Below are 26213 nucleotides of genomic sequence, written 5' to 3' on the forward strand. Positions count from 1 at the left end.
CAAGTATGTCCCCATCCCCCCACCACCAGTTCCCACCCCACCAGACCTCCGGAAGACTGACAGCCCTCTGAAAGACCCAAGAAGAAGCTGTGCCCACTCCTTGTAGCCTCTAGTCTCTTAAGGGTTCAGAACATCTTCTCTGACTGAGTCCAGACCTGGCAGTCCTCTGCTATATGTGTTGGGGGCCTCATATCAGCTGGTGTATGCTGCTTTGTTGGTGGCCCAGTGTCTGAGAGATCTCAAGAGTCCAGGTTAGTTGAGACTGCTGGTTCTCCTCTCCTACAGGGTTGCATTCCTCCTCAGCTTCTTCCAGCTTTTCACTAATTCAACCACAAGGGGCAGCAGGTTCTGTCCATTGGTTGGGTGTAAATATCTGCATCTGACTCTTTCACCTGCTTGTTGGTTCTTTCTGACGGCAGTAATGATAAGCCCCCTTTTGTGAGCACACCATAGCCTTAGCAATAGTGTCAGGCCTCAGGGCCTATCCTTGAGCTAGATCCCAATTTAGGCCTGTTGCTGGCCCTCCGTTTCCTCAGGCTCTTCTGCATTTTTGTCCCTGCAGTTCTTTCAGACAGAAACAATTATGGGTCAGAGTTTTTGACTATGGAATGGCAATCGCATCCCTCACCTGATGCCCTCTCTTTCTGATGGAAGTGGGCGCTACAAACTCCCTCTCCCTACTGTAAGGCATTTCATCTAAGGTTCCTCACTTTGAGCCCTGAGACCCACCTCCCAGGTTCTGGTATATTCTGGAGGATGCCCCCACCTCTTACCTCCTGAGATTGCCTCTTTCCATTTTTTTTTTCTGCTGGCCCTCAGGGCTTCAGTCCTGTTCCCCCTACCCAATACCTGATCAAGTTCCCCTCTTTCCCTCCCTGTTCCCTTTCCTACCCAGGTCCCTCTCTCTCTCCCCCCTCGTGTGATTGTTTTCTTCTCCTTCCCAAGTGGGATTGAAATGTCCTCACTCGGGAAGTGTATTCTGGGTATTCTGTATTGTTTTCGGTTAGGCTAATATCCACTTACTAGTGAGTACATACCATGTATGTTTCTTACATCTTAATTTCAGCTCTCTACGGGAAAAAATAATGAGGCTTTCTATGCATTTCATCTTTCCGCTGATGATTGAAATTTACCTACCCATGACTTTGATCTGCCCACAAGCTGTCTCTAGACATGTCTTACCTGTTTCTACCCTTGGTAATGGAGCCATGGCAGCTGAATAACTAACTACTGGATCCTGTGTCTTACCTGGCCTCACTCTAGTTCTGAGCGCTTTTGAGAACTGTCACATGACAGGGGAAGTGTTTCTCAACCTGGGGGACTCTACCACTTTGGCAAGCCTCTATTTCCAAAAATATTCACATCATGATTCATAACAGCAGCAAATTAAAGTTATAAAATAGCAGCATGCATAATTTTATAGTTGGGGTCATCACAATATGAGAAACTGTATTAAACGGTCCCAGCATTAAGAAGGTTAAGAACCCTCATTCTAGGGGAAGTTAAAGAGCTTTGAGCTTCTAGTTGCATATGCCAAATGTTAAGATCTAGCAACACTTCAGCCATTCATTTCTTATTGTCTATTAATGAACAGCCTGTAGAGGATTTTAAAGAGACAACCCAGATAGTAGTTGAGTCTACATACATCTTTGGTATATAATTTACTTTCTTAAACCTTAAAAGATTCAGCTTTGAGGATCAGAGCCTAAACTATCATTTTGACTTTTAAAATGCCAAAAATTGTTTACTTGTTTACATATTTTTATTGCTCTGCTTCTCTTGTGTTCTGTTATAACTAACCTTCCCAAAAGCGTGTATTTGAGACTCTGTCATAGAAAAGATTAATTTAAAAATTCAGAAAGAAGAATAAATTGCTCATGTACTTATAAAACACAAAGCAAGAAATTAACGTCACTAAATAATGTCATCACTGCTCTAAATTTAAAAGATCATTTTCACAGATGGTGATGGTGGGGCAAACTATCTCTAGCCTTATGTAGTAGAAGATTATTAACGTATTCTTACGGAGCAAGTGAACTCTGCCTTCTTCAGCCAGCACCATACAAGCCCCAACAGGGTCATATTTATATGCCATTTTGATCCAGCTTATTCAGAGTATCCAGACATACTGTATTTAATACTGTATAGAATCCAGACAGAATTAAAACCATAGAGGCATCTAAGAACTAAGCAAAACTACTTCTATTGGTGCTAGGAACCATACTTCAGTGGACTGCATCATGTTTTCTCATGAACTCTAGCATGTAATGGCTTTAAATGTGGGAATAATGGCTCTTTCATATTTGGAAATCCTTTCCAACTAAAGGTGTTAATGAAAAGAAATGTTTTATCTAGGAGAATTAATGCCCATGATTCTCTTAGCAACAGTCTGTAAACAAAGTGCCTCTTATGGGCTACATAAGTGTTATAAATTGGATACTTTGTATCATTTTAGTAGGCATAAGAAAGTGATTTTGAATGACTAACCAAGTGTCATTAAGCAAGTTGGAATGGAATATAACTTTCCTTAGGAGTGTCTGGTAATAGAAGTTGCAATCTACCTCCTTTCTGTCCCTGGGGAGAAATATGGACTCTAAAAGCATTTTTGGATTTTACAGTGTATACAGCATCATATTCATTTTATAGAGAATAAAACAGTGCTCACAAGATAAATATCAACCATATATAAAAACCCAGATACAAACTTTTTAGAGCTCCCTTTAATATCAGCAGCCTCTTTAAAGAAATGAACATGAGATACACAGAGTTAAGCAGGTGCTTGGAAGGGCTTTGGATTTCCTGGTCCTCAGAGACTCTCCCTCCTGAACACAGTTGCTATGAGCTGACTTTGTACAGCCTCAGCCATGTAGCACTATAGGCTCCTAGCTCCAGGAGAATGGAGTCTCACTAGCTTATTCAGGATACACATGATAACAGGGTGGGACTGAGTGCCAGCTCATTCTATGCCTGTGTCACCATTTCTCTCCCCCCTCATATGTAGAGTCAGGAGAGCAATAGTCCTCATTTCTGGAGATCTTTCACAGAATAGATAGCAGCTGTGTGGAGGAATCCACAGTAACTTTCAGTGCCATCATGCATGATGGTGGTGACTGAAATTTTGTCTTTGGTGACTGTAGATTTTGTCTTTGTAGAAAAAAAAAAGGACTCAATGTCTGCTCTTTCTTTATTTTCAGTCATATACTTATCTTTCCTCTGGACATCCATTACTTCATAAGTCATGCTGTGTACATGGCAACGCCCTTCTACACATTCAAAGCATTCTCACTGAGTCCCAATTAACTCAACTCAGTGAACTACATAAAGAAGAAACCATCTGCCCTTTGTGAGTGAAAGCAGGCCAAAATTCAACTCAGTTTTGTGACTTGCCTGACTTGCCTGAGGACAGAAATGCCCCTAGGTGTACAGTGGTCTTCTCCTACATTCAGTTTTCATGCATTTGCCCAGCCCATGAGGGTTGATTGTGGCATTGTTGCATCAGTCCTATGCTGGACCTGTGGTTAGAGGTGGGATCTTTGGTATAATGGGAATATTTTTCCATAGTGGAGATGGAAAGAAACTATAAGTAGACCTGTCAAAGTATTATAAATTGTATTTAGTGTTTTGAGAGAAAGAGAGGAAGTCTTAGGTGTGAAGGGACAGTAAAATAGTTGTCACAGGAACTTGAACTCTGTAGATACCCTAATCATAGCCTGTCTGCTTCTACTAATTTGAGGGAGTTCCCACTATACAGAATCTTAGATACTCTCACACTCTGATGCTTCAACCAAGTGGAAAAGAAATCTTATTTCTTGCAAAGCCTTTTCCTTCTTCTGTCTTGATGCCTTCCAAGTCACTAAGGGAAGTGAATGAGTTTGTTTTCCTAGCACCTATTTTATATTGTGGCCCCCAAGGGTTCTTAAGAGGCCATCTTTGATAATGAGCCTCAAATAACTCCTTTCCATCCTCATTACCAAACAGCTTGTTACAGATATAAGCTGACTCCATTTCTTCTTCAATGAACTTAAAATAGGGCTATATTTTCAGTTTATAGTCAGATGTTATTACATTGATGAAAAGCTAAAAATTAGCTATTTTCCAAAGAGAAAATAAGAGTCATGATTACACAACAGGGAATTATAGCCATAAGTAGAATATTTTCAGAGTCTTCCTCCTTTTCTAGGATCTTTTTTGAAAGATCAAGGCAGTCCATAATAATACTAACTAAATCATATTAATTTTAAAGGGGCCACAACCTTCAAACATGGTCTAAGTCTGCAGCAGAGTTGGATAATTTACTATGGAAAGAAAATGTTGAATGTTGAGATGTAATCACTTTTCCCTTGAGGAAAAACAAGCAGTTATGTATAAATCTCAGAGGAGTTTATAACAAAAGATTGCATATTGATTTTTTTTATTTTAAAGCAAAAAAAAGAAAGAATATGATATCACTAGGCAAGAGAAACATTTTCTCTTCTATGGCTAGAAATTCACAAAAATAAGCCCTTCATGTTTTATAGTATACCTGCAGTAAGTGTACACACACACACACACACACACACACACACACACACACACACACACAAAGAGAGAGAGAGATAGAGACAGAGACAAACAGAGACAGACAGAGAGAAAGAGACTGAAAGAGAGGATATAAAGGATTTGCTGTCTTCTCACCTTTGTCCTCCTTCTCTTTTGAAAGACTCTTGTCTTGGTTCTTGGTGATGCATAGTCAACACTTTAATATGTGATAATTTTCTCCTTCCTGGGAGTAAATGTTGGGTGCCAATATTCCTGGGAAGACATGAATGATCATTCATTCAATCAAAACTTGGAATCAATAACAGACCAATGAAATGATACTATCAAATTCCAACTCTGTATGCCTATGATTTTCAGGGTTACTCATAGGAGTACTGATGAGGTGTAACATTCACGGGCATGGACAATTCAAATAGAACTGCATCTCTGAAAGCTTCCCTTAGCAGGGCTTAGGACTCGCGAAAGCAGGAATATAGGACACAGAGTTGGAATGTTTCTCCTCACTGCTCATCTATCCTTAGAGAGGAAGGAGCCTTCTGAATCTGGTCAACTTTAGAGGCTACCTGAGAGTTGTGTTATTTATATCTTAATCCTAAGAACCCCTCTATCAGAACTTTCTCTTCCCTAGATTCGAGCTCTCAACTCAGAAGAAATTGCTAAGTAACACTAAGCTCCAAGCATCAAAAAATCAAGCACTTATATTTTTTGATTGTCCCCAGTTTCATTCATATCATCAATCCTAGGTCATTATATAGATTATAGCAGCAATTAGTAAATTATTATAAAGGAACTGATTTTCCATGCTGAAAAGGCAATCTATCTGAAATGGACAATTTCAATGCAACAAATCTTATGGGAAGAAGACAAAAAGAGATGAAGCAGTACTGTTACTTTGCACATCTTCATTTAACTCTAGCTTCTAAGAGGAATCCAGTGCTAAGATGTACTCACAGAGTCTGTCACTCAGTTTCTGGAGAAGGAGAAAATGTGACTAAATGGGTGGGAAATGACTGTCTTTGAAACACATCTGTTACCTGTCTGAGGGAGATAGATTACAAGTGTCATCGGTCCCAGCAGTGTGCTGAGCGACCGCCCTCCTTTTGGCACAAGCCACAGGGTAGTTTGGTGTGGGATCTTCATGGCCCAGAATAATGAAGGAAGGGTAGAGGAGAGATTTAACCATGCCTGGATACCTCAAATGAGGTCAGCAGGAGTAGGCTCTCTCTCCCTCTCAACCTGGCCCCATAAAGTCTGCTGCCCCACAATCAGTCCTAGTAAGAATTTATTACTCTGACAGTTATCAAGCTTCATTCCTTGCTTGACTTTATAAGGCCCACAATCCACAAACAATCTCCTCCATCAACAACCTATAGACTGAAAATGAAGCATCTCGCATACCTTTATCCTGGCTAATTGTATACTGCCTTACAAACCTTGCCCCAGAGACCCTGGTTATCTTTCCAGGGGCATAAATACTCCCCTTCCCCCATTATATTGATTCAGTTTTCTGAAGTTGTTCCTGGGTGTGTATAATTTGCCCAAACCCTCACTGCTGATCAAGATCCTGCCTGTATCACCCACCCAGCTAAGCATCTCTTCTTCTAATCTAGACACAGACATGGAAACCTGCTTGCCTCTTTGACCTCTGATTTTAATTCCAGAGTGTGTGCTCTTCTATTTAGACACTGAGTTGAACATGGCCTTTTCATGGTGTCAGTGCAGCTTTGATACTGGTTTGTCATTCCTAAGTGATAATCCTATGGAAAAATTATAGGGTTGGCACTGGCACAGACCAAAGTTTGTGGAATCCCAGAGTAGACTAATGTTTATACTTTCTAAAAAATATTAAAAAATTAAAAATTAAAAAGACAGCATAAATTCTCCTAGCGATCTTTGAATTTGCTAAGCTACCCATGCAGGCCTCAAACTTGGAATCATTTTCCCTCCAAAGGATTGCCATTATATTACATAGCCATATCATTACAGGTATAAATCACCAATTCAGCCCTACATACCTTTTAATAGTTTCTCATGTAACATGCATATTATAAACACTCTACCCATTGTTAGTTTACTTGGGTGTGAAATAAAGACCTGTGCATGGATTTCTCACAATTTGCCAGCTCTTGACTTTGCTACTAGTTGGTGAGTTTATATAAAATGCAAAGGGAATTTAAGCCTTCATTCCTTTTCTTTCCATGGGAGTGTTCCCTTGCACACAGTTTTAGAAGCTCTGAGATAAGGGAATGAATGAGGACTGTGATGCCCATTCAGGTCAGATCATGCTTGGTTCCTGCCTCATACCAGCGATGAAGCATGAGCCAAGTGGCCTTACATCTCCATTACTGTCTGCTTCTTTGTAGACTTCTCTGATAATGCTAATTGTCTGACAGGGTTTCATTTTGATTTGTACTGTGAGGAGAAACTATGAGACAGTTAGATTGTGTAAGCAGCTGCTTGCAATGCCAGAGACACAGGAAGCTTTAAGTGCTAACAAAATGTGCATTATCCATTTGCATCATTACCAATTCAAGGAGGGTAAACAGTTTTTGGACAATTGAAATATATCACCATGTTTGCTTTCAGAGGCAAATACTAATCTGTTTTGCAACTGGCAAAGCAACTGAAATGTTACCTCTGTTTTGATTTGTGTTTCTTGGAAAACTTGCAAGATTGAATATATATTTTTTGCCTTATGTTTGGGTACTGATTTATCTTTTATGAGATTCACTTTAGAGTCTTTAAATTGTTTTAATATCCCTTGTGTCACTTGATCATCCCAACAACTCAGCAGAGTTAGCAGGACTGGTGATATTTATAGTCTACTAAAGAGAGATAAAAGGAAAGTTCTTACCGTTTCATTAAGTGGCTTCCACACAAGTGGTAGGTAGCTGGCAGAGCTGGGACTTGAACCAAAACATTTTGCTGTCCTCTTGGAAACAATAATTCAAGTAGCTGGTGTCTCTCTGACTAGAAAGGATCCATGCCATACTTAAAAATAAATAAATAAATAAATAAATAAATAAATAAATAAATAAATAGTGCCTACCACTTTTCCCTCTGGGGAATTAAGCCCTTGGGAGTATATAATTCAAATGTGTTGCAAGTTACTTCCTTTCACTCATTTCAAACCCACAAGGTAAGCTATATAGTTTAGGATATATAGGATTTATGTGATAAAATTTGGACAGGCTTAGAGGTAGTTTGGGTGCTGTAAGTATTATTTGATGATTACAGAAAATGTAATTATAAATAAGCAATATAATGTGAGAACATCATTAAGACAGTAGCCTGCCACATCTCAGGCAATAGTAATTGATCTGGCAGAAAAGGGGCTGAGAAGTTTTACCTGAGAGATGTGTCTAAGGCAAAACCTTCCAATGCAGTTGGCTCATGGGAACCTGGGGGGAAAATATCATCAAAATTACAAAATAAAGTCAGTGAAATTTTACTCCATGTAGATAAAATGAAGAGGATCAATAATGTCAAGTGCTGGGGAAGACAGATGAAGCCAGCACTCTTGTACATGAGTATTAGAATGGAAAAAAAAAATAAAGTCTGAATGGTTGAACCTGTGAACAACTCTGTCCCTGAGCATCCATCAGGGAGAGATGAAAGCCCTAGGCCATACCATAGGCTTTGTCCGTGATGGAGAACATGCTTGGTGCATTTCAGAAAGGGGACATCCCAGTGTACTTTTTATTAAGAAGGCTACTACAATCTAAGACTTAGACTTTCCCGATTGTCTTTGTCCTGTTAGCAAAGGCATTGAATGTAGTTGTAAAGAAAGTTGTAGGGGGTGGAGAATGTACCAGTAACTGAGTTCACACACACATTTGATTGTGACATTCCTTCAACAGAACAATAGGAAAAAAAAAAAAAGGGTCAGAGACTTTAGAATTCCCGAATTGAGAAGGACTCATTTATACATATGTGAGAGTTAAGTGGGAAGAAATTTATGTTTTGAATAATGATGGTTCCTAAAGTGTCAGAAGTCCCGTGGTGTGTTTTTATATGTGTGTGTGTGTGTGTGTGTGTCTGTGTATTACAAAATCTTGACTTCAAAAGAATCTAGGTAAATTAGTTATCCTTTATATTTGAAAAACAGTCCAAGTAGAGATAAATAGAACTTTTGTCTCAAGGAGGGTTATGAACAAGATCTTACATATCAGCAAAAGGTACACAGCGCTCTCTCTCTCTCTCTCTGTCTCTCTCTCTCACTCTCTCTCTGTCTCTGTCTCTCTCTGTCTCTGTCTTCCTCTGTCTCTGTGTCTCTGTGTCTCTGTCTCTCTCTCTCTCTCTCTCTCTCTCTCTCTCTCTCTCTCTCTCTCTCTGTCTCTCTCTCTGTGTCTCTCAAATCATCTAGTCACCTGAATGGAACTCTCCTTCTCCACCACCCATGGTCCAGAGAGAAGGGCCATAAGCCTTTTCTATCATCCTCCATGCTATGTGTGTTCATTCCCTCTACTGTTCCATAAAGCATCAGTCATCCTCTGAGACTTCATTGAGCATGCATGGACTGCCTACCTGTGAGATCACAAGCCCTGCTGTGGGTCTTTGCCTGGAATGGGACTCAAAAACACATCTCGTCTCAAGAGAGTTCAGTTGGATATGTGTATACTTTTCCTTTCTACTGGTAATGACAATCATGAGAACTGTTCACTGATCTAAAGTGGAGCTGATTCATGGTTTTGATTCTATTTTTTTGTGAAGTAAGCACTCATCCAAAAGACAGTAAGTAAGTCCTTTTGAATCTGGAGTCTGCCTATGTTTTCTTCGTGTCTGGAGGGAAGCATGACTATGACACAAAAGCATCCCATATACCATTTACCTCAGTTCTAGGAAGTGAGCACAGATTCCTATAGCACAGCAAGCCTGCCCAAGGACATAGCCTCAGCTGTATGCGCGTCCTCCATAAAAGACCTGGAAAGCAGGACAATGTATTAATGTTCATAAAGTCTGACTGCAGAGCTAGAAAGCATGTGATTCTGTAGGTGTGTGGCTAGAGCCGTGAGGGGCAATGAGAAACTGCAGTGTGTTGGCATCTCTGTCCCTTGACTAGGTGGATACCTCACCACCCCAGTGTTCCTTAAATTTATATACCTTTTCCTCTGCTGTCCCCTGACTAGCTGGTTGCCCTCTTTACTTCCTGGTTCTTTTGTTTTCATTTTTCTCTCCTTCTGCTTCTTATTTTATTCCTTCCCTTGCTATCCTTTTTACTTCACAATCATTTTTATTTTCACTGGCATGAAATCATTCTAACAATCACAGAGAGAATCATGAATGGAATCACCATGTATGTATTCACTCTCAAAAGCTATCCTTCTGTGTCAAATTTATTTTCAGATATATTGGCTGTAATTGAATTACTAACCTGTGGTGAACAGAAACCATGCTTTTACACCCATCTTTCTGTTAAATACTTAGTAGTTTGTCTTTAAGATGGATATTCCCTTTAAAAGCACAGTACATATGACTGGAAAGATAGCTCGTCTGCTAAAACCATTTGTTCCTAAACCACAAGGACTGGTGTCCATATTCTATCACTGTCCTGAGGAACCACTGAGTTTTCCTTGACAATACCCGTAACACCATCTCCAAGGGAATCCAAAGCAGGACGAGTTCTGTAGCTTCTGGACTTCAAGTCCAAGATGTGAGCATGGAGCTCAGAAAACAAAAACAAAAACAAAAACAAAAAAACAAAAAACACTGCCTCAGAGAAACTGAGAGAAAGTAATAGAAATTTACTCTCTACTTGTCTTTACAGAAAGGTACTTTCACAGATAGATATAACTCACACAAAGTTACTGAAATTGGCTCTCTTGGGTCCCTACCCTCACTTTCTTTCTCTTATTGCCTCCTTCCTTTTCTGCCTTCTCACCCCAATCTACTCCTTTCTCTCTGTTTCCTCTTCATTTGCTTTGTCTATCCTCTCCCCCCCACTTCCCTTCCCACTGCAGCCTCCCTCCTTCTCTTCCTTGCTTTCTCCTTATTTCCTAGACTGTCCAACTGATTATGTGTTGTATTTACTATTATAGCACACAAGAAACCCGATCAAACTGGAATTTCAATTTTGTGTGCTAAGTTCACAAGAGAGAGAAAGTTTAATTCTATTTCAGAGGAAGATTATTCTAGATTTTAAAAAAGAAAAAAGAAAAGAAACTAGCATTTTTCTTTCTGTTCTAAATGAAAATGAATGTTTCCTGATGCTTCTTATGTGGTCTTAGTACATAAGCCAGGCTAATGTGGAAGGCAAGGGACCCTGCAGTCACCTTTCCAGTGTTGGATTATAAGCATGAACTAGTCGACTATGTTCCTCACAACAGGATTGCTTACCTCACTTTGAATTCCGGCATCTCACCAGTGATTCTAAATTTGTGTGAACATAAGACTCAAAAAACACACAAAATTAAAAACTGGGCTTAATAAGACAGAAGAGGCATCTCTAGGAGGACTTACTTGAAACTGAATCTATGCCTAAATAAAATTACAAGTTAAAATCCAAATAAAAAAGAAAAAGAAACAAGAAACAAGAAAGTCACAGAAGTTTGGAATGGTACAATAACAACGTATAAGTATGGGTTTATATTGGTTTTAGGAGCAAACAGTGAGGTTGTGTTTCCCTATTCTGTTAACTTTACCTTCAACAAATTGCTCTTGGTCATGAAATCCTGTGTTTATTCTCTCATAAGACCTTTGACTTGTTGAGGTCTATAAACCTTGGTCTAGAAGAAAATGCCTTCTTTTAATTTCTCTCCCCATGTACAATCTACCTAAGCCATGCCCAACAACCCTGCTAGCCCTGGGCTTATTCAATGTATGGATCTTTACATGAATACTCCTGGAAATTGAAAATGAAATTGCAAATGAAAAAAAAAGTCGTAAGAAAGTAAAAATCTTTCCAGGATCATTCTAGGTCTCAAAGGGCAGAGAGTGAGTTCGTTTGACTCCACAGTTTGGTCTGGTTTCTGGGATTCTGTGATCCAATAACATAACCTGCTAATGCTTTGGAACTTTGTCGTCATTCTTCTGTTGACATCAGCTTGGACACACCTGGTTGGAGGATGAGTTCATAAGACTTCTTTTCTCTTTACTCCTTTCTTGGATTGTCTCTTCTACTTTGAACTTGCCAGTTCTTTTGAGTGCTAACTTGCTACTCACAAGAAAATCAGGAGCTGAGGGGGTTTGCAGCCCCATAGGAGGAACAACAGTATGAACTAACCAGTACCCCTAGAGTTTCCTGGGTCTATACTACCAACCAAAGAAAACACATGGTGGGACTCATGGCTCTGACTGCATATGTAGCAGAGGATGACCTAGTCGGTCATCAATGGGAGGAGAGGTCAATGGTCCTGTGAAGGTTATATGCCCCAATATAGGGAAATTCCAGGGCCAGGAATCACGAGTGGGTGGGTTGGTGAGCAGGGAGAGGGGGAGGGCATACGGGGTTTTCAGGGGGTAAACTAGGAAAGCAGATAACATTTGAAACGTAAATAAAGATAATATCTATTAAAAATTAATTAATTAATTAATTAATTAGTAGAAGAATAAAAAGAAGAAAATCGGGGATAAACACAATGGCGGTTGCCAAAACCATTCATTTCCTTCTACAGAAAACTCTAATGAGCCATTCACAAAGGATCAAAGAAAATAATACTAATACTAATACCAATACTACTACTAATAATAATAATAATAATTAATAATAATGTCTAGGGACTGGAGATAATAGTTCAGACAGAAGAATGCATCTTGAGCATTCAGGAATCCCTAGGTTTGCTCCAGAGCATCACACAAACTCGATGTAGTACATACTTGTGATCCAAGCATGAAAGAGGAGAACACAAAACGTTCAGAAGTTCAAGGACACTGTTGGCTGCAGAGACCATTCAAGGCTATCCTCCTGTTTTAGAGACTATGCCTCAAATCTATACATATTTATGATGGCTAATGTGAAATTTGGAAATGTATTGTGACCCAGAACTTAATCTGACCATGAAAAGAATATGGCAGGAAAGCCCCAAGTTGCTCCCTTTCCTATGTGTAAAAGAGATATTCTTTCACTGTCTATGAAGTCCAGCAAAATAACAATAATGCATGAAAGGGGCATCAAACAGAGAAAATGAACTTTCTTCCTTTCTTACTTGAAGGTCTTTCAAGGGTTAAATGTCAGGCCAATAATAATCAAGAAGAATCTTCACAGAGCCTGGATCATAGAATGTCACCCACTGTGAGCACATCAGGGTTTCCCCACCTCACTATTCCTGGTCAATTCTCACTCATTTTCACCTAATAATAGGGATATAGCAATGCCATCTGCCTTCTAGGCTCCACACAGACCTCCTCATGTTCCGTATTTTATATATGTGTACTCAGAGGGAAGTCAATGTGTTTTTACACTATAGTTATGTAAGTGTGGTGATTAAAGTTTTCAATGAAGTGGATGTCTGTAAATTTGAATCTGTCATTAATATTTCTCTCCAAAAGAGAACTGTGAACTCACGAGGAGAGGAGACTAAGTCAGTGACTATTTACTCATTTATTTTTACTCTTTACTATTCATTTTTAATTTGTGGGAAGGATTGCAGCAGGCTCTTCATGAGTCTTACTGGGTTACTACAGGATTTTCTACAATATCTCTCAAGTCTTCAGCATCCATCCTCCTCCATTATGTACCAGCACCCTACTTGGCTAGAATCTAGCATTGTTGATAGGAGAAGAATCTACACTAAATTATGTTTTTAAATGCCCTGTAACATTGTTTTCTTAATTAGAATGCTTGTTGTTTTCAGTTGATCCGAGCATCAACATTTGAAGTAATTAATGATTAATATTGCAAGAAACTTTAACCTCAATACATGTAAGAGCCTTTATGTTCAGTACTTATTTATACTCAAAATGTACATAAACACAAGGTTTAAAAGTGCTTCCAGCACTGTGAAGATGACACAGTGGGTAAAAGAATTGCCACACAACCAAGAGAAACTGAGTTTGGATCTGTAGAACCCACATAAAACCAGACCTATTATAATATCTGTTTATACCAACTCTAATACCAGCTGTATACAGCTGTATAGTGTCTGTAATACCAGAACTCATAAAGTCAGACTGCAGGCAGAGTTAGAAGAGTCCCTGGAAGCTTTGGGGCCAGAGATCTTGGCACTTGCAGCAATGAATCCGAATATGCATTTTCAACAAACCTATAATCTGAAAAAGAATAGATTCTAGAGGACAAGCTTAGCAAACCCTTCAAAGTTAAGGGCTCCCCAGATTAATAAGCATTAAACATTTGGGTGGTAAAAAAATCATGTGTCAATGATTCTTGTGTGGGGAAGCTAATTCTTGTTGCACAGGAAGATAAGATGGTATGTTTGATCAAAATTCATTATATGAAATTCTAAAAGAATTAATCAAATCTTATTTTTTAAAGGGGAATGTACCTTTTATAGATAAAGACTGGTCTCTGGATAAAAGTAACAAGCAGAATGTCAGGAGAGTTAGCACTGTTAAACATGATGGTAAAAGTGAAGTAGAGACCATGAAGAGGACATAGAGCGTCTTCTTTATGAAGTGAGGTTCAGAGAATGAGGTGTTAAGTGAGAATTGATTGGAAAGTATTTTCATTCTGCTGCTGCTTTAAGTGTGAGGTTTATGTACTTACTGTTAGTCCTTTGGAGGGTTGTAAATTAGTATGTGAATAAAAGCAGCAATTGAAGAAACCTAGAAATACTGGATAATAAGCTTTATTTGGTAATCAAACCATTAGGATATTGCATGGAAAATTTTTAGTTTTGGCTAATTCACAGTGCTGATACTTTCCGTGTATTTGCTTACCATGTCTATAAAACATTATTTCCTCAGGACCCTAAAATGGCTGCAGTAATTGCCTGGGTGGTGGGGAGTCAGGGCAACTGTGGTAGAACTGACTAATCTCTTCACCAAAGCAAATCAATGCTTTTAGAATTTTGTAAGCAAACTCTCTCATCTCATTGGTTACACTGACGCCCCATGTCTCTACATTGGTCTATATGAAAATGTTATGTGAGTTTTGCTTGGGAGAGAGGAAAGATACGTGAACAAACTTCTATTTCCCTTTGGATATAATTCCTATGGAAGACCAGGCAGACAATAGATGATGATAGATTGATAGATGGATAGATAGATAGATAGATAGATAGATAGATAGATAGGTAGTTAGATAGATGATAGATAGATAGATAGATAGATAGATAGGTAGTTAGATAGATGATAGATAGATAGATAGATAGATAGATAGATAGATGATAGATTGATAGATAGATAGATGTAGAGATAGAGGGAAGGATATCACCAAAATCAGGCTTACTGGGCTTGTTTACGGGAGACTGAGCAAAGGATTACTTAGCTAAGTATAGCTGAAAGGTTACTAAGAGGTACATTAGTGACTGAGCATGACTGAGTACATACAAAAGCTCCATCCCTGGAGTTCCCTGCATGTCCCTGCAGGATTTTTTTTACTGCTCAGCTGGCTAGCTGGGAATAGAGTCCTCATTTATGTCCTTGAGGATGGACATTGTCACTCCTATACATATTGGTATCATCCAGCTTGTTAGTTTGGTTTACTTTTCTGAGTACCTTGTTTTTTGTTTTTTTCATTTTTTTCTTTTTTATTGGATGTTTTATTTATTTACACTTCAAATGTTATCCCTTTTTCCGGTTTCCCCACCAGAAACCTCCTCTCCCATCACCCTCCCCCTGCTTCCATGAGGGTGCTCTCCTACACACCCACCCATTCCTGCCTCCCTGCCCTGGTATTCTCCTATACTGGCACCTTGAGACTTCACAGGACCAAGGGCCCCTCCTCCCCTCCAATAAGGCCACACCCCCTCCTTCTGAGGGTAGATGCAAATCACTACCCTACAGAAAAGAGGTCATAGGTTTTAACAGATGAGGATCATACCTGAACGTTCCAGAAGAACTCAGTACTCCTCACTCCCAGTGGTTGCTATCAATATTGGGACAGAATCAAATATCCAGCAGGTAAAGAGTCTGGAGCTAAAGTAATAGTTCAGGAGTAACCAGAACTTCAAAGTGACGAAATATTTGCAGTTGCCTGCTGTGGTTTAAATGTGAAATGCTCTCCATAGTTTTACATTTCAGATTTGACCTGCACAGTTTGTGGAGCTAGTTTGGTCTAGCCTGAAAACTGTACAAGAGGGACCTACTCAGAGGATATAGGGTACCATGTACAGGTTCTTGGGAGTGGATTATCCTTGGTCATTCAGTGTCACTATCGTCTTCCTCAGAGCTAGTTGTCCTCTGCCACAGGCATCTTCTACTGTGATGGACTGTTCAAGTACACAGGGTCAAACAGGGTGAAGCCTCTAAACTGTCTACCAACCTATCTCTTTTCTCCCTTAAACTGTCTTTTTCAAGCTGTTTTGTCATAGTGACATAAGCAATTGCCACAGTAGGAGAATATAATTTAACTGATATCTGTGGTTGTTAGTAAATAGACTCCCTATTCTGGTTCTCTATAACTAGGCTACAGTTTTCAAGTTCTGTTAGTTTGACAAATTTAATCCTGAAGACTTCCCAAAGCCTTTAGTACGTTAATGTACCTGGTGACTCTCCAAGAAATGCATAAAGCCTGAAGTATTTTTCCAACAATAAAATATTTCATTACCAAAAACAGTTCTATTATTTTTCAAAGCGTTCTTTCTGGGATGAATGTCCATATTAAAGCCTGCTAGAAACTGTTTTTCTGCATTATTGGACTGAAGTCATTTCATAGTGTGAGTTTATAGTGCTCATAATACTTCCAATATTGCCTTTTGTGAGTACTATAAAAACAGGAAAAATTTGCAAAGTATCATGTTAGAAAATTAATATTAAAGAACGAATAGGCTTATAAAAGAAGCGAGATGGCCCTGTTAGCACAATAGACATGACCTTACAGCATCCACATGATGCTAAGATCTAATCGATGGACTTGCTCTAAAGTTCTGTTAACACTGATTTCTGTTTTAAAATTTTGTGATTAAAAGTTGGAAGAAGGTGAAATGTTTAAAGCATTATATCACGTGCATAGATAAAATCGAGTGAGAAATGAATGGAAAATAAAAACAGGCTAAGAAACAGCAAAACTAACTGGCTTCACTGAGACAGAACCCAAAATACACTTAATAGTTACTCAAGAGGGCCTAGAGAGATAGCTCAGTAGTTAAAAGCTCTAGCTGTTCTTCTGAAAGATCCGAGTTCAATTCCCAGCACCCATATGGAAGCTCACAAAAGCAAATAACTTCAGTCCCAGGAATTCTGATGCTGTCCTTTTGGCCTTGTCAAACACTAAGCATGCATGTCGTGCACAGATGTACATGCAGAAGAAGCACTCACATAAAATAATTAAAAAAAAAAACTTCATGAGATAAACATGTAAATATAATTCAACAAACCAAAAAGAAACTCAAATTAATTAAATGGTACTTTGCATACTAAGTAAGTTTTCTGTCCAAGATTTAAAAAATGTCATTTTTTAAAAAAAATAATTATTTTATTAATTTACAACCCAAATGTTGGCCTCCCTCCTGGTCCCCCTGAAAGAGTTCTCCACCTCCATCTCTCCTCCCCTTCACCTATGAGAGGGTAGCCTCTTCTTGGGTATCTCCCTACACCGAGGCATCAAGTCTCTATATTATTAAAGGCACATCCTCTCCTACTGAGGCCAGACAAGACAGCCCTGTACTTCATATGTGCTGGGGGCCTAGGAGCAGCCTGTGTATGTACTTTGGTTTTGGCTCACCCTCTGGAAGCTGCCAGGTTATTTGATACTGTCTGTTCCTCTGTGGTTGCCATCTCCCGTTCCTTTCATCCTTCCCCTAACTCTTCCCAACCTCAGTCTAATGTTTTCTGTGGTTGGCTGCATCTGTCTCAGTCAGCTACTGGGTAGATCCTCTCAGAGAGATGCAATGCTAGGCTCTTTTCTGCAAGCACAGTATAGCATCATTAACAGTATGAGGGACTGAAGTCTGCCCAAGGAACGGATCCTTAGAACTGGAGTTACAGATGTTTGTAAACTTCCATGTGAACTAATCTTAGTCCCATGCAATAGGATCAAGTGCTCCTAACAAATGAGGTATCTTTCCACCCCCAGAATATCTTCTCAAGCATGATTCAGTGATCAGAATTAATAAAAAAAAATATTTTACAAATAACCGTTTTATTTGTAAAAAGATACATTAAAGAAAATTACAAACTAGAGGAAATGTTTGCAATTGATTTCTTATCTGTATAATGAATAAATTGTTTAAAAAATATAGGGGAAAATAAGAATTAATTTTTTTGTAGCAATTGTCTAGATTGTGAACAATTGGCATTCTTTTTCATATAGAGATATTAGAATTTCCATATGAGGAAATGGCAAGCAATGGACTTCAGAGATGACTGTGTGGGTAAAGTGGTCACTGTGCAAGTCTAAGGAACTGAGTTCTAATCCTCAAAATTTAAGCATAACCATGTGCATATCTGTAACCTGAGAGCTATGTGGAGCAAAGACTAAAGATGCTCTAGGGCCTGCTAGTTCCAAGCATAGCTTTCAGTTAAGTGAAAGGTCCTCTTCCAAAGGAAGAAGGCAAAAGGTTTGAGAATAAAATATCAGATGTCCTCCTCTGGTCTCTGTTGTTAGCTATGTGTATATATGGCACAAACACACACAAAGGAAAAAAATCATAAATAGATAGTTGGAAGTTGTCCTTCTATATCTGAGGATTGCATAATGAAATTTTGCAGTCTCTTCTGCCGGTGTGGTAAGGAGGAAACAAAATATTTCCTGTCTTGTAGTAGCAAAGAGATACAGCTCCTCTAGAGGGGAGTTTGTCAGTATTCATCAGCAATGGAGATACATTTACCCTTGCTAAGGCAGTTCCATGTTTCAGAATCTATCTCCCAATCAAAAATTGGTCAAAAATAGTACATGCGAACACCACAGAAACACACACTCACAGACACACACACACACACACACACACACACACACACACATACACACACAACATGGCTCTTCATTACACTGTAATGAATTTTCTGCATATGTTCTTAGGGCATTCTTGAGAGCACTATTAGTTATTATGAAGTGACAAAAATAATAATTATTCATTGCACTATCATTAGGAGCTAGAAATTTACTTGAAAGGGAAATTAGAGAAAAGAGTCAAAAAGCCTATTCTATTCTACATATAGTTTACACCTCACGCAGGAGGCAGTGAGCATGATTTATCTACATGTGGTGTGAATGTAGGTTTATAATGTAATTAACTATCTACTACATGAAATATAAATGTGTACTCTTCAGAGGAAAACACAAATTTACATAGACATGCTAAATTTTATGGCGATTATACTTTATAATATTAAACACTTTCTGTGGACATAACGGATCACACCTGTAATCCCTGCATTTTAGGAAGTCAAAAAAGTAAGATCAGCATGAGTTCTAGGCTACTCTGTGCTACAAAAATACTAGCAAGATTATTCTAGGATAACTGGAGCAACAGATTGAGGATCTAGATTTAAAACTCTGACATATGGAGAAAACAATTAAATATTCGAGAAAATTTCTCAGTTAAGAGACCTAAAACTTATTTTAACACAGCGCGTATTATGAGTCCTCTGTGTGTTTTCAGAAAGAATGTTTGAGGTGATGGAATTTATACTGCTTCATTATGGCACAAATGTGCCCCAAGAAACAATAAGAAATGTTCGTGTCAAGCAAAGCATAATCGTTGGATACCTATTTCTCACACCGGGACAAGACTCATGATATCATGGGTTTAGATTATAATTTATCTACTTTTGGGCCAGTAAAATGTCCCAGTAAGCAAAGGTATATGCTTTACAGCCTAATGAGTTTGATCCCTACCTAGGTCCTGTGTCACAGAAGGATAGAATCAACTCTTGCAACTTGTAGTCACCAGTGCCTAAAGAAGTACACACACACACACACACACACACACACACACACACACATACATTCAAGTATATACACATATACATACATGAATATAATTAAAAAATAAAGTCATCTGTTTTATAATGTATAAATACATTCATTCCCTTTTTAAGAACAGGTCTCATTTGTGCAAGGTTAGCTTTAAAATCTTGAACTTCCCAACTCTCCCTCACAAGTGCTGGGTTTACAGGCACCTGCCAACCACCTGATCTGAATATATAATATAACACGCAAATTATTTAGCATCTGCTAGATATTCAATGCTCTGCTTTGTCATAGATATAGAAAAGATGCAAATTGCCAGGGAAACTTATAGGTAGATTGTGATAAATGCTGACCATAGGAATAAAATAGAAGTTTGTAATGTTTAATTTGATTGGTAGGCAAAGTATAGGAACTTTGTGCTTACATGTGAAATAGAAAATTCAATCACAAAGGGCAGAAGCCAGGACATAGGTCTTCCTGGCAAAAGAAGACAAAGAATGTTTGAAAAGTCAGGGGAGATTACCAAGTCATACACATATGGAAGAAATGGCAAAAAAAAAAAAAATGATGTTACTGTATGTCTTCTGGTGATATCAGAAACTACCCATAATGTCTTACCAAAATGGTTGGATAAGCATGAGCTGGAAAAGGGTAATACAGTGGACATGCACGAGATGATGGGGAAAGCGTCTGAGGCTTCAGTTCTACACAAAGAAGTACAGGCGACTCTGTAATGCTGACAGCAGGGGAAATAGTCTTCTCCATGGAAAAGTACAGCAACTGTCTATCAAATACCAAGTGTTTAGCCCTGAAAATACATACATACAAATAACATTATGCAGATGGAGTAGATTGTATTTAGGAATATATACATACATATATGCATTTAACAACAATTCATGAAAAAGGAGCTCATGAATTTGAAAGAAAGTTGGGAGAGTTATATGGGAGAGTTTAGAAAGAGGAAAGAGAAGGGGCAAATGATATGATTATATCATAATCTCCAAAATTAAAAATATACAACTTACAAAATGAAGATAGAAATTAGAGAAGCTGAGTAGCTTTTCCAATGTGCATGCTAACTAAGCCCTTGTCAGCTCTCATCAGGAATGGGCAGATGGGGCAAGCTGAAGAATGACACCTCTTCGTGGGTGGTCAAGGGAAGAGGGTTCCTTAATGTTCTATGGGCAGTGGAGGACTGGAGAGAAGTCTGAATGAGTGTTCTATGTGATTGTCAGCTCTGCCATTTGCAGAGATAAACATGGAGAATGAATCATTGATTGGAGGCCCCAGGCCTCACATCCTGATGACAGATAAAGAGATAATAAAACACAAACATTGGGAGTGTACTAAAAACTCTGTGGATTGTCTGAGGTAGAATTGGTAAGACTGTTCCATACATTCTATCTCTGTGTGTGACAGTAAGAGTGAAAGACAAATAATGGGCCAGAGTTTTTGCTCTGACTACCTGTGTCTTTAGTAATGACCATAGTGTGCACAGGAACACAGCAGGAATGCATGTTTGGGATAGATAATGAGGTCAGACTTGAAAATCTTTGTGTTCCTGTCTGTCCTGTCCACATTGTCCCTTACAGAGCAAACAACCATTAAAGATTCTAATATAGACCCCTCACCTCTCCTTAGAGTAAGATAGAAAACATAAAACCCTTGGTGCTGTGGAACATGCTGCTGCAGGTACCATGTTGGCTCATGACAAAAGCTGTCATGACAAAAGCCCCTTTGAATTCCTGCTTCTGAAGCCTACCTAATGAAACAGTCAGTGTGACAACCTCCAAAGGAAAATTCCATAATTTAGAAAAATAGGACGTGATGGCCTCGAGTGGCTATGTGGCTTGCATTTTTGACTTGTGGAAGATTGTTATCTTCATACATGATCAAAAGGAAATGGAAATGTACCATCTCCCTCAACACCGATCTTTGTGTGTTTCTTGTTTTAATGTGCAGGACAGGAGCGAATTGGAAAAGACTCTAATTATGAGCAGGAGGGTAAAGTACAGTTTGTGATCGATGCTGTCTATGCCATGGCACATGCCCTTCATCACATGAATAAGGATCTGTGTGCTGACTACCGGGGAGTGTGCCCAGAAATGGAGCAAGCAGGGGGCAAGAAGTTGTTGAAGTATATCCGCAATGTTAACTTCAATGGTAAGACTTCAATGTCCATAGTGTTGGCAATGCTAAGCAATTATTTCCTATTTCATAAGGTACAGAAATTATGTGATGGCTATGCCACTGACTCAAGTAAGATCAAAACTTGGTTAATTATGTACATTCAAGTGATTCAACCAGTGTGGGGATAGTGAAAAATGAAACTTAGAAAAGAGAACAAAAGACTACATACTAGAGGGCTGTAGTATTGTCTTAGTTATATTTTCTCTTGTGCAACAAAGCACCATGAGCAAAAAGCAAGTTGGAGAGAAGAGGAATTATTTGGCTGACATTTTCATATTGTTTATCATTATTGAAAGAAGTCAGAACAGGAATTCAAACAGGGCACATCCTAGAGGTAGGAGCTCATGCAGAAGCCATGGAGGGGTGCTGCTTACTGGCTTCCCTCCCCTGGTTTGCTCAACCTGCTTCCCTACAGCACCCAGGATCACCAACACAAGGATGGTACCTCCCACAATGGGCTGAGCCTTCCCAGACAGATTGCTAATTGAAAACAAAAACAATGACTTACAGCTGGATCTCAGGGAGCCCTTTTCTGAACTGAGGCTCCTTCCTCTCTGTTGATTCCAGCTTTTATCAAGTTGACACAAAACCAGCCAGTGCAGATATGTTCTATTCTTGGAATCAAGGTCTTCTTCATGAAGCCATTTTATTTCTTTTAATGAGTGTAGGTGTCAGAGAAAAGAAAGAGGGACAGAGAGAGACAGAGGCAGCGACAGAGAGAAAGGTAAAAAGACAGGAGATGGGTGGTTCCAAGATAAAAAAGGATAGTTGAAATTGGCAATACAAACAACTCAGTTTATGACTCACCCCTCAATCTACAAAACCCTGCTGTGATAAATTACCAAAAGGAGACTATTAAATGTAAATGGAGAAAATGAATAAATTGTAAATAATGCAAGACACATGGAGAGGGGTCTCCAATAATACTTTTCCTATAGTATGAGTCTTTTGATGTCTTTATGCTTTGCATACAAAATTTTAAGGGATTAAATTAAAGCTCGTTGTGTGTACAGTGTAAAATTCAGTGGTTTGTAACAAATAGTTCTACCTGTATCACAAATGACCAGCATAGCAACAATAAAAGCAATTAAGAAGAAAAAATATGTACAAGTAATTTGGAGAAATAATATCACTATGAAACACTAGTGATAACAATTACCTTATTCAGGCATTGTGCATCTCTAGTGTCTTCGTTACAGTTTCTGCTGCTGGGATACACCACAAAAAACAAAATCAACTTGGAGGAAATGGGTTTCTTTAGATTGTATCTCATAGAATAGTGCACTATACAAGAAAGCGATGGCAGGAACTCAAGGCAGGAATCTGGAGGGAAAGACTCTATTCGAGTGCTGCTTACTGACTTGTTTCCCTATGGCTTGCTCAGCCAGCTCTTTTTTATATAAAACACAGGAATACCTCCAAGGGGTTGCATCACTTTCAGTGTGCTAGGTCCTCCCATATTGACCATTAATCAAGAAAATGCCCTACATGATTGCCTGCATAGAATAAGATGGAGGAATTTTCTCAACTGAAGCTCCTTTTCCCAGATAACTCTAGCTTATGTCAAGATGACAAAAATCAATCATACAACAATAAAAGTCAACCAGAGCAGCTAGTAAATATGCATTTGGTGGAAATTCATAACTCTGATGATAGCTTTTACATAAAATAGAACAGAGAAAATATTAATTATATTATTTATAATGAGATGTGTGTCAGGGAAATAGATTAATAGAAATTGTGTATGATTAAAATTGCAGAATCAACATGAATTCATGTACATATGCAGATAGATATTAAATAGATATGTTATGCAAGCCAATATGCATATGTATGTATGGCTCATGCTATCTATATCTGTCTATCTAGAGGTGAAAGAGTGATTGATGGCATCTCAAAATGAATGAGAATAACTAGTGCTAAGGTCTTACTAGAAATATGATTTTCAGTCCAAAGAACCAGAACACTCTTCAGAAATATTTTTATTTATGTTTCTCATTTTAGGCAAATAAATCAATGTCTAAAAGGAGAAAATATCTGGTTCACACTTTAAAACTACCATATGGCAAGGACCATTCTATAACTCACATCTCTTTCTAATCTGCTATGAAGAATCCAGCCTTCTTTTTTCATAGTAACAAAGATTTTGTCTGGTCTTTTGGCTGTTAAGTATGGTTGGTTGTACTTCTCCATAGCTTTGGTAGGAAATTCCATTTACCCCTAGGAGCTTTTCTGTAGACCAGTAGAGTACACTTCATAATTCTGACCTTCACATTCAAAGAAGCATTGTTTTAGTTAGTGGTAATACTATCTAGAAAGAATCAATACAATGTCTCCAAGTAGGTAACCTCATAAGGTGAATAGGAGTCAGGTGGGAGCTAATTTAGAGATTTTTTTTCACCCCCCCAGTCACCTTTGTCTGCACCATATATATATATATATATATATATATATATATATATATATATATATGCAGAGACCTGAGTACAATCACATTCTAGTTGTTTCTTTGTTAATTAATAGGCCTAAATGAAAATATTTCCTAATGTAAAAATGTAACTATAAAACTATGAAACACTGTATAATTAATTAATTAATTAATTAATCTAATCAAGACTACACCTGTATCTAGACTTACTGAGTCCTAGCAAAGAAATGGGATGCAAGTGTATATTGCGAAAACACAATGCCTCAAATATTTTGCTTTCCTCCCTAGAGAAGTGAGACCCATGTTCAATTTATCTAAATATGTCTGTGAATAGTTTGTGGGGATATTATGGAATTTCTAAAGTATATAATGAAATTGATTACTGAGGGGTCTTTTTGATGTATTTGTACTATAAACAACAAACTTTATAGTACCTGCCATGTCAGAAGCAAAGCAGGATGCTACACTCATGGATAAAGGCAAGTGTTCTGGTCATATACAAAGCAAAGGTTTTCATGACAGCCAATTATTTATACAAATAACTCCAAGTTACCTTTGCCGATGCAATGGATCTAGAAACAGCTATCTACAGTGGCCTGGACACAGTATAGAATCCATGTTCTCATTGGCTTTAGGAATATAGGTTAGGGTAGCTTGTTGAGCAGAAAGATTAACAGAATATGAATAAGTACAGAAACTCGGGTGCTACATGGCATATCAAAATGAGAAGAGAAAACCTTTTGGGTAAATGCTTTTATGCAAAAAATAGTTTTGTCATCTGAGCGTCAGGATCCTCAGATCAGCTTCTCTGTTCTCCAAGAAAAGTAGTTTCTGTCACACATTGAGGTCCAGCACAGATTTCAGACTTGGCTACTTTCTGAACTGTCTTCTGTTCTCATACTCCCTGTTAGACCATAGAACCTCTAGTGCCCCTCTCTTTTCTCTCGTCCCTCTTTTCTCTTTTCTCTCTTCTATCTCCTCCTCCTTCTCTTCTCTCCACCTCTCTCCTTCTCTCTCTGTCTCCCTCTGTGTCTCTGTCTCTCTCTTTCCTCCTCCTCCCCCCTCCTCCTCCCCCTCCTCCTCCCCCTCCTCCTCCTCCTCTTCTTCTTCTTCTTCTTCTTCTTCTTCTTCTTCTTCTTCTTCTTCTTCTTCTTCTTCTTCTTCTTCTTCTTCTTCTTCTTCTTCTTCTTCCTCCTCCTCCTTCTTCTTCTTCTCTCTCTCTCTCTCTCTCTCTCTCTCTCTCTTTCTCTCTCTCTCTCTCTCTCTCTCTCTCTCTCCTGCAGTTCTCTCAGTTCTCTCTCTAGACATAGTTGATTAGAAAGTGCACTGGGTTGTGCCCTTTCCCGTAGAGCATTCCACACATACACTAACGCCTTGTACCCATAGGCAAGTTCACTAGAACCTTAAATCTTTGCCTTCTTGCTTTGTAACTTCTGGCAGATAAGGTAAGCCAATATAGATCACATGGTTTAGAGCCAAACAAAAATGAAAATTCTTTAGGAATTAGAAACTCCTTTTGCCCTATTGGAATGGAAAGCTCTCTCCCTTTAAGAACCTCTCTCATGCTCACCTTTATGATGATCTCTCTTGTCATGCTCTTAGTATCCTCAGTTCATTTCCAAAAACAAGTGTTGGGTTTCTCACAATTGCCTATGACTCTAGCTCCAGAGCATTTGATGCTCTCTAGTGGCCTCCAAGGAACCCGCACTCAAATGCACAAATATCCCTCTCTTCCTTCTCCCTGTCTTTTATACACATACACAATTTAAAAACAAAATAAAATTTATATTCCTTTATAAACTTTATATTAAGTTCTTATGAAGGTCATCTACCCACCTTTCTGTGATCTCTGATCCATTCTGACTGGTATCCATATTTCTATTACGTTAGTGTTCCTATGTTATGGTCCTGACACCTTGTAGGATCTCTGCAGGTAATACCTCCTCTTTGATATCTTCTTTCCTCTTTTCAGAACTTTTGCTTTATTGCTTTCTGTTCTCAGAGTCCATTAAATAGAGTCTTATTTTCCTTTATAATAAGTTCTGGGATAGGTACTGACAAAGGAAGTGTAAGAAGGAGAAA

General features: G+C 38.6%; 1 protein-coding gene across 14 annotated transcripts in view; it reads left to right on the forward strand.

Annotated features, from left to right (window-relative positions):
• The window catches only part of Grm7 (glutamate receptor, metabotropic 7), a 921882-nt gene that overhangs the window by 579351 nt on the left and 316318 nt on the right, over positions 1–26213 (forward strand). For all 14 annotated transcript variants that reach the window (XR_003956139.1, XR_003956140.1, XR_003956142.1 and 11 more), the window contains exon 6: positions 21476–21676. Coding sequence is in view for 8 of the 14 variants with exons in the window: in XM_006505296.2 (XP_006505359.1) it covers positions 21476–21676 (201 nt within the window). In the remaining 6 variants the exon portion in view is untranslated. The remainder of the gene's footprint in view (positions 1–21475; positions 21677–26213) is intronic.

The sequence above is a fragment of the Mus musculus genome, chromosome 6 (assembly GCF_000001635.26).
Source record: "Mus musculus strain C57BL/6J chromosome 6, GRCm38.p6 C57BL/6J".
Classification (NCBI taxonomy): Eukaryota; Metazoa; Chordata; class Mammalia; order Rodentia; family Muridae; genus Mus; species Mus musculus.